The sequence below is a fragment of the Neomonachus schauinslandi genome, chromosome 11 (genome assembly GCF_002201575.2).
Source record: "Neomonachus schauinslandi chromosome 11, ASM220157v2, whole genome shotgun sequence".
In the NCBI taxonomy this organism is placed as follows: Eukaryota; Metazoa; Chordata; class Mammalia; order Carnivora; family Phocidae; genus Neomonachus; species Neomonachus schauinslandi.
This window is the reverse complement of record NC_058413.1, coordinates 72,583,742-72,593,504: the sequence shown is the minus strand read 5'-3', so window position 1 is coordinate 72,593,504 and position 9,763 is coordinate 72,583,742. Positions and strand designations below refer to the sequence as shown.

The 9,763-nt window shown below is 38.7% G+C and overlaps 1 protein-coding gene and 2 non-coding genes across 3 annotated transcripts in view; all 3 read right to left on the bottom strand.

Moving 5' to 3' along the window:
• The window catches only part of CEP295 (centrosomal protein 295), a 54,277-nt gene that overhangs the window by 356 nt on the left and 44,158 nt on the right, over positions 1–9,763 (bottom strand). The window contains 10 exon segments of the mRNA XM_044919747.1: positions 49–154; positions 238–402; positions 547–643; positions 1,866–2,006; positions 2,755–3,365; positions 3,991–4,162; positions 5,047–5,170; positions 5,899–6,145; positions 6,554–6,646; positions 7,196–7,300. Of these exon segments, the coding sequence (XP_044775682.1) occupies positions 49–154; positions 238–402; positions 547–643; positions 1,866–2,006; positions 2,755–3,365; positions 3,991–4,162; positions 5,047–5,170; positions 5,899–6,145; positions 6,554–6,646; positions 7,196–7,300 (1,861 nt within the window).
• On the bottom strand, positions 6,745–6,814 carry LOC123326331. Its single transcript, XR_006541035.1, has one exon. It is a non-coding gene; the product is annotated as a small nucleolar RNA U2-30 (small nucleolar RNA).
• Positions 7,001–7,080, bottom strand: LOC123326332. Its single transcript, XR_006541036.1, has one exon. It is a non-coding gene; the product is annotated as a small nucleolar RNA U2-19 (small nucleolar RNA).

Here is a 9,763-nt window from a genome sequence, read left to right as displayed (position 1 = left end):
AGGAATGTAAATTACTATTCACTCACACACATATACACACACCTATACCTTGGGGCCCTTTGATGCATGAGGGCTTGTGCAGTCTTTCTGTCTTCAGGAAGTGACACTCTAACCTTAACCTTATTCACACCCTTCAGGCGACTCACAGATGAGCCTGAGCAGAGAACAAGTGACTTGGCAAATATTACAAAGCTACATTCTCTTTGTGAGACCTGATGCAGATTGTGTGGAACATACCTGTAGGCTTCTCCTTAGCTATTTTGGTTTGAGAATTTTCAGGAATACGAATTTTATTCTTTATTTCTTTCTGTCTCTGGGAGGATCTCTCCATAAATGATTTTTTCCTCTTTATAAATGCTTCTTGTAAGCTCCCAGGTAGAGCTATAATCTTTGGAGGGGTTTCTGTTAAAAAAAAAAAGTTGAAGCTTTTTTTGTGTGTGCCAGCAGTGTACAAGATTGTGGGGCAGTGTGAATACTGGAACTGAATCAGGAACTCTGCCGGCCCCTCAGTTTAACGCTAAGCATTTCAGATGCTCAAGGGCATACCTGCAGACAGGATCACTTGCTCCTCACTGCAGTGTTCAGATACATCTGGATAATCCGGGGTTTCTGTTTCTGATACAAGAGGCAGAAATTCACTCACCTAATTGCAAAAAAAATTATAGATGAATTTACCACTTTTCATCTCACTGAACAGAATCACAAGCACAGGTTCTAAACCTTTAAAGCCCTGGTTCCCTTTGGTAGACAAAGAGATGTGGTCTTTGGGGGAGGTAGGCAGTTGTGCCTTACGCTCTAATCCGCAAATGCAGTATAGGAATCTGTATTCAATAGACTTCGTTCCTATTCTACTTTCTTTGTGCTGGTTCTCACATCTGAACTATAGGACTAAGTTTTCTGGGAAGGGAAAGTTTTAATACATTGACTTTATTCCTATTAAAATGCTTTACCTGACCAGCCTACTCTAGCCAAAAGCTCCCCACACCCCCCACCCTGATTCCTGTCAAGTTCTTCCACACCACTTCTGCATCAGCTCTACTTGTCTCCTGCTTCCCCAAATTACCCTTATCAGTAATCATGGCAACAAGTACTAGGTGTGGAATCATTTATTAGATAAATAATCTAATACCGTATCAGGCCACAAAAAAGGTCCTGCCGTAGTACTCTAGAATCTGGGACTTCTCTGTAAGAGTTTCCCTCTTAATACACTGAAACAGTGGGTGGGGACTTAGATTTTTCTTAGTTTTGTTACCAGTGAATTTATCTATTGTAATCTAGAATCTTAGTAAATAAGAATTAAATTTATGGTGAATTCCCTCCAATGACTATCTTCTAAGAAGTGAAGTGAGCCAGGAGGAATGGTTTCCTTGCAGTGGAGAAAAGTAAAAGGAACCTGCAGCTAAAAGAACTTAAAACCTATCTTGGTGTTTTATAACTTGATGTACATCTTCATTTTTTCTTCAGGACACGCACAAAATAAACTCATAAAGTAATAGCACTCGTTCTGTATCCGCCCTCGGGTCTGATTTTTACTTATCTTCTAAGAGCTCTGCTGCCTCAGAACTTTTTTGGAACGAAATCCATCATTCATTGAATCAATTCATTCCTGAGTTCCAACCCTTCCAAGTCCTAATGAAATCTATAGCATCATAAGATAAATGTCCATCCCTCTCCTGTCAGCTGTCAGTTGCTCTAAGCACATTTGCACCCAGGAAAGGGAAGGAAATTAGTTTGCAAACAATTCTTAACGGAAAAAAATGCTATGTGGAAACAAAAGTGGAAAAGCTTACCTGTTTCCTTATTCTCAGCTATGTGTTGCTGTGTAAATGAGGTGTATTCATATTAAAGGGAGCTATGAAATTTACCTGAGAACTGTTTTTTGCTTCATTTCCTTTCTTTTCTTCTAGGGTTAGATTTGCAAAATCCATTTCAGCAATACTGGTATCACTGGCGCTTACTAGTGTAAGCTCTGGTTCTTCCATTATACCATGGCCAGATTCTGTCTCCTGTGCAGTAAATTCAAAAGGAAACCATACCCTTGAAAGTGTAAAAATACGTTACAGAGGAAGAACAGTGGTCTGTGAAGACCACGGTGGTGCCTCCCCCACATCCAACCCACTTTTAGAAATACTAAGACTTTGGGGATGGGCGAAATAATTGTCTGAAAATTGCTATTGCAAGGGTTATAAGTTCAAATGCTTATTATGGGGCTATGCAGATAGTACAAACGCGGGTTGACTGGGGGCTGTGTAGAACCTGAGGGGGTAACCAGAAACCTATCGAAAGCAGTAGCTCGTGGGGTGCAGCCAAATGGAGGCCCCTGCTGCCAAATTACATTTTTAGAGGGAAGTATCTTTAATTACACTGAAGAATTTGCAAACCAAACACAAAACCACTCCAACAAAACAAAAGCTGCAAAATAAAGTATCTGTGGCCTAGATGTCACTCTTGCTCTCAATATAACTTCTATGTTTATCAGTGGAAGGACAATACTAGAAGGCAAAAACCATATTCACGTGACTGGAGTTGAAACCGAGTAGATTAATGCAGTACAAAGAGGCTGAAGCATATAGGCCAAGCCATTAGAAAAGGGATGTGTCAACGGGGAGCAAGACCTTTTATTGGAGATTTCCAATGATGACAAGATTGACTATCTCAGGAATATTAGCAAGTATCTTGGTTGCTTCTGTTGAATTTTGTTTCAAAAGACTTCCCTGGAAATGAATTTATTTACATACAACAGATTTCACTTACCCACATTGGAACTGAGCTCTGTAATGATCCAGGACTTAAAAAGAGCTCTGACTGTGCTAGTTGAGAAAGGTTTCTTAGGATTTTTGGAGTTTCTGCCTTAGTTGAATTCTCAAAATATTTTTCATTCTGAACAGAATATGGTGCCTGAACTGAAGTTCCCATCTCCACTGTTTTGACACAGGATTGAGAATCAATTTCCTCCACATGTGAATTTATGTTTAAAACCCCACGGGTTTCATTTTCGTCTCCACTGAGTCCTCTTTCTGATAGTTCTTCAAAACCCAGTCTTTTTCTGCCTTCTGGTTGGGCTTTTATTGAGCACTCACTAGACGTTGACCCACATGGAGTGCTATACTGTAGACTTAAGGGATGAAATACATTAGCCTCATCAGATGAACTGAAGACTGAACTCTGTAAATTTCCTACACAGAGGTGGAAATGAACACTTTTTTCCTTATTTTGTATTTTAGTCTGTTCAGAGTCGTTCTGATTTTCCATGCCTTGGGAAGAATCTCTTGCTTCAATGGTGAAAATACTTGATAGATCAACATGCTGGCTCCCCTCCTGTGAAGACAATTCTGGCAGAAGCTGTTGAAAAGATTGTTCAGATCCTGTAAGAAATAAGTTAACCATAATTACATGTTGTAAAATCTGGATACAGATACAATCTCTAATAGTCTGAACTAAATTGGAGTAATGAAGTCCGATTACTTCCTACAATTTGAGGAGTGAAAGCTGATGTATGTATACATGAATAGAAAACTAAAAGGATGATCACTGATTTTCAAATAATTCTGCTCCCACGATGTATTTTCTCCTAGTCTAATAAAATATGGTTATTAGACATGATGAAAACTAGAGAGAATCCTAAGACTCTCCTAAGAGAGACTATTGATTTCAATAACAGAACTCAGACTAAAATGTGCATGTGTATCTCATATAAAAACGTGTGTGTATATACAATTTGTACAAGAAGTTTTAGAAGGATACTTAAAACTGTAAGGGTTGAGGTAAGGAAGCTGAGGAACAAGAGGCAGCACTTTTGCTTTTTATCAAGTTCAGAACTGTAAAAATGCAAACTGAGCATTCTATTATTGAAATGAATACACAGAAACAGAAGCTGTAACACTGGGAATGGGTGGGGACAGGAGTGGAGACATACCAAGAGCTGCTAGGCACAATTTCCAAGGAAAGTGGATGTAAACCATGGAAAAGTATTTTCTAACTTAATCATACCCTCAGCATTTTCTGTAGTAAATATCTGAGCTGTAGCATGAGCCAAATGAGGATCCGGTTGCTGGTTCGGGCTTATGTTAGACGAATTCAGGCTGGTTCTCAGTGCTGTAAAGGAAACTGTACTTTTGGACGCTACAACAGCATGGTGGCTTTCACATGAAGAATCTGAGTTCTGATGGAAAACAACAGGGAAAGGCTGACATACTGATTATTACCAATTGGATCAATAGTCCTGTTCCTATGATACTACTCTTCCTTAATTACCACTTTACTTTCACACTAATAATTTGCTTATTTAAACCCAATTCTTCCATTTCAGTCAATATGAAAGAGACTTAAAAAAAAATTATTTAGAAAACAAATTGCAAATTAACCAGATAGTTTAGAATGCGACAAGATCACTTTCTTTTTCTTTAAAGATTTTGTCAGAGAGAGGGAACACAAGCAGGGGGAGTGGGAGAGGGAGAAGCAGGCTTCCCACTGAGCAGGGAGCCTGATGTGGGGCTCGATCCCAGGACCCTGAGATCACGACCCGAGCCGAAGGCAGACGCCCAATGACTGAGCCACCCAGGCGCCCCGACAAGATCATTTTCTAAAGGCAGGAACTATTATGTAGGACAGCCTGGGATGTCAGGGTATGGGAGCAGAAAGACCGAGGTTTGAATCTCAGCTGCTTTACTATAATAGGAAGAGGCTTTAAATTTTGTAAAATTAGTAATAAAAAAAAAACAATAAAAATATTCTTGAGCCTTATATGGATTATACTCATTAGCTGGAGATAAGGCTGACGGACAAAATTCTAGTATAGCTGGTTTTCAATCTTGGTTCCACATTATAATTGCTTGGGGAGCTCAAAAAAAGTTTTCTGATAATCTAAGCACTCCTAGAGATTCTGATTTAATTGGTCTGGGTACAGCCTGGGCATTGGGATTTTTAAAAGCTTTCCACGTGATTCTAATCGGCAGCCAAGGAAAAGAACCATTGTTCTGTTCTAACAGAAGAAAAGATAAACTGGTTTTGGAAATTCACAACAATGAAGCATCTACATTAATATACCTGGTAAAAGTCTCTGCTGTCTTGAGAAATCCCAGAGTATGATGATGATATATCAAAATCTGGATGTGGTTCTAAGGGTTTAAATAGCTGACGATGCAAATTTGGAAAAGTGTGTTCCAATTCTGGAAAGTCAAGGTCAACTGTTGCGATTTTGAGGAAAAAAAGATAAAATTTAATTTTAGGTAACTGCAATTTAACAAAATTACTTCCATTTTTTTTTTCATTGCCAGCAGATGCTTTCAAATTGAGTCCTATCATTACATCCCACATACAAAAAAATAAGGCTACTGAATGACCAAAACCTTTGGCAAAGTTTCCATTTTTACTAGCTCCAAAGTGTTACGAAGTTAATTAGAAGAAGCCACTATGATCACTGCTTTGCTATAAGCTTTGTTATTCTTATTTCATTTTGGCATCAATGATTTAAAAAAAGAAGAAAAAGTTCCTGTACAGGGTGTTACTATGGGCCAGGCATTGTACTTCATGTGTACTATCTCATTTAATCTCCAGCAGCCCCCTTTTTAACAGAAGAGGAAGGAGTAAGCAACATGTTCACTGCCTCACAGCTAATAAATGATCAAACTAGGGACTCAAGGTCTGATCTTATTCTCAATATTGGCAATACTGCCTCAGCTGTTACAGCTAACTTTGCAACGGTAAAGAAGGTCTGTTCATCTCCGCTACATGTTCTTCAGTCTAATTCATTCCAGACCCCCTCTCTCACTGAATGCCACTGAATGTTCGTGTCAGAACTGCCACAGCAGGCCAAAGAGACATGAAGCTCAAACAATCATTCCTTAAAACAAAAAGGATGAAAGATTATATAAAAGCACTGTTCGAAATAATTTTATCCTCAAGTCTGTTTTTTCAGTCATCAAATTTGCTTCATTTATGTGCTTGTCTATCATCCGCTACATATGTGTCTTACCAGGTGTAAACTTTTCCATGGCAGGCAACAGAGGTTGATGAACTTCCCGAGAGTCCTGCCTTTGATAAAGAACTTGTGATGAAGGAAGTATAGAACTTAAAATACCTCTCTCCTCTTCTTTACCAGTGGTAGATTCTTGTTCCCTGGGGTCTACATGCTCTGAAAATGACCCTGAAAAATGAGTTCAATGAAAATACTGAATGGCTGGGCACTTTCTTAGAGACAAGTTTTGGTAGACAGGCAAAGGATCAGAGCAACTGATGAAGGATCAGAGCAATTAAGAAATCTGCTCAGATAGATTCCCACTGAATTGGAAAATGTGACAATAGCAGATAATTCTGAAAATGTTGTTGGAGAACCACAGAGCATCCCTGTAGTCTGCAGGCCTGTGACTTCCAGTAATGTAGAGTATCATACTGCCCATTATCCTCTCAGGTATGAACAGTTTACTTTTGAGATTTAAAGAAACAAGCCCTCTCAGCACATTGTGACAAGCTCTCAATGTTTGCTCTCAGCACTGTACTGACTTCAACTGATGCTGGTCTTTCAGTTTATTTACAGATATTTTGACTTTATTACCTGGATCTGTAAGGCTCAGATCTGTGTTTTCGTAACTTAAAAAGCTCCCAGTAGAAATAGTTACTGATGATAATGGCTCATGATAAATCTCTTCTGTGTCAGCCTAAAAATGAAGGGGAGTGTTAGACCACAATGTAGGAAGTAACAGCTAGAAAAAAACCCAAATCAGTGACATTACCAGTTATCAATTCTGAGCTCAGATCAAGTGTAGAAACCTTCATAGTTGTAAAGGTCAGTAGTAAAACCCTTTCATCATTGCTCAGAACTCATTAGTCTCACACACACACACACATCCCCCCATCTCATTTATCAAGTCTTAGTTATACACAGTCACACAATCACCTTTACACACACACACACACACACACCCACACACACACACACACACACACACCCACCCACCCACCCTCCAGACATAAGCCCTTATCGTTCTAAGTTACTTTTGCTTCTCAGAACTAGAGAGATCATGCATTGGGTAGACTGGAAGGTCTTCTGATGCTCAGATTTGGCTATTTTCATCATTGATCCACTTCAGTAAGAGCAGATCTCAGAAAACACAGACTTCAATATTTCACAACTTCTATAAACTAAAAGACAACATGAAACCAAACAGCTCTAACAATGGAGGACATATTAAGACACTACTAACATCATCCGGCTTCACAGTTGGACTCAGATATGCATGTTCTTCCTCCACAGCATGGCTTAATACAGCATGATTCTCAGCCACAGCCTCCTTGACCTTGACTGAAAGGGGGGGGGGGGGTAGTTTAGATTATTATAAGTCAAATTCTTAGCACCAGAGGATATCATTTCTATTTTCCTACAGTTTTCTTTCATATCTTGCTTTGTAGAATTGCCTTATCTTAGACCAAAAAGAAACAGAAACATTCATTTTATTATTCATTAAAAACATTTCCTAGTCAGCACAATATGCTTTTCCCTGGAAAACTGTACTTGTTATTATTCTACAAAGAGGAAATTACCAGTATGATGAGAAAGGCTTTTTTTTTTTTTTTTAAGATTTTATTTATTTATTCAACAGAGAGAGACACAGCGAGAGAGGGAACACAGCAGGGGGATTGGGAGAGGGGAGAAGCAGGCTTCCTGCGGAGCAGGAAGCCCAATGTGGAACTCGATCCCAGGACCCTGGGATCATGACCTGAGCCGAAGGCAGACGCTTAACGACTGAGCCACCCAGGCACCCCAGGGAAATGCTTTTGTTATTAAGTGAAGCAAGAATATTCTATCATTAATACAGTATGATGTCAAAGTTGAGAAAAATGCATATAAAAAAGGCAATATATAAAAATTATTTGGTGTCACTTAGGAATTCAGGTATTCTGAGTTAATTTTTCTCTTACTTCAAGAGCCAACATTTATGGGAAAGCTAGTCAAAGTGTACAGTTATCTGTGGCTCTGAAACAGAATAAAATTAAAACTGTGCCACCAAATATATAAACTAAAAATGTGTGTCTCATTATCACCATGATTTTATTAAGAGACATCATACACATTAAAAGTATGTTTCTTAAATGTTTTGGTAAGAAATGTTTTCTCAAAGACCCAGGACACACACATGTACCTGTATATTTATAAAATAATATCTATATTATGGATAATGAGGCAGAAACAAAGCTAATACTGAATATTATATATTAAGTACAATTTGTTTTCAATCATTTTTTACTGTCTTCTACTTCATTAAAAATATTATTTTGACCTAATTGATATAATCAATAAACTGTTACTTGGTTTCTTCTATACAAACTAAAATTTTCAATAAAGAAACTAAGATGTGAAATTGTACAGTAAGTTATTTTTTCCTAGGCAGCTCATTTCAAAAGCTAGTTGGGGAGATAAGTTAATCTGGGGTTTATCTATTCATAATCATAACTATACTGTTATCTGTAACATACCAAGAAGATTCTCCCAGGGGGAAGATTTGAGTAGAGTAAGAGGTAAGAAAATAAAAGTAAGGGAACAAGGTCTTCTCTTTTGGAGAAATGTTGCAGAATTCAGTGGACAGGTCTCTGAAAGAGCTGGAAGAGAAACAAGTATCAGTGGTTTGGAAAGGACTCACTGATACAAGGGGCCCGTTATGAGATTACTGAAAAGGGGAAGTAGCATCATGAAAGCAATGCCTTGAACAGAGTCATCTTCCCATGATACGCAAGAATTTCCTGCTTTCCTTCCGAAGCAAAGCACCATTTCCCGCCTTCCTAAAAAAGCAAAGGGTACAGAGCTTGAAGTTAGTGATACCACCATAAGAAATCAGGCTGAGGTGATGAGGACCCGAATAAAGAGGAAGGGAGGGAACAGAGAAGAAGTAACAAAGCTGGCACCCTCTTTTCTAAGACCGAAACAATGGATGATTATGAGAAAGAAAAAGCAGCCCCGAGCTGACCTGGCACAATCAGCGAGGCTTTAGTGTTCTCCTGTTAAACATAAACAATTTCACAGAATACCAATTACAGGAAAGGCTACCCTGTGACTATGATGGATGAAGACAAAAATCAGGCCACCAGTACTCATGTCTAAACACAGACAAAACCAGGAGTATTATCCAAACCACAAAAATGACCAAGCATCTCCTTATCTTGGCCTGAATTGAGACAAAAAGTGTGATTTGATGTATTTTTAATGTCAAATATAAGGAACAATTTTTAAAAATATTATTTATTAGAGAGAGAGAGAATTAATCGCAAGCACACTCTGTGCTGAGCATGGACCCCGACGCAGGGCTTGATCTCACGACTTGAGATCATGACCTGAGCCGAAACCAAGTCAGATGTTTAACCGACTGAGCCATCCAAGTGCCCCGAGAATGATGATTTATAATAAAAGCTATATGTGCTCATTATGATTTCAGAAAGCACCAAAAGTTATAAAGAAGGTAAATTCCTCCTTTTCCTACCACTCATAAGCAACCACTTACTGCACTTTGGTGTTTTTCTTTCTTGCTTTTTTTTTTTATATGAGTAACTGCTTCTTCTTTACTAGTTATAGCTTTCATAAGCCTCACTCCATTATTCCCACCTCCTGGATAATTCCTGGGTGGAACTGCCCCTGCTTCCTGATAACATCCAACACTCATAAGTAGTGCCCCATTTCCTTGAAGCCTCTCCCAAATCACCTAATACAAGCCCAAATCTTACAGTAAGTCCTTTCTAATACCTGTACTGAGACACCTCCCAGTTCCCTGTTGTG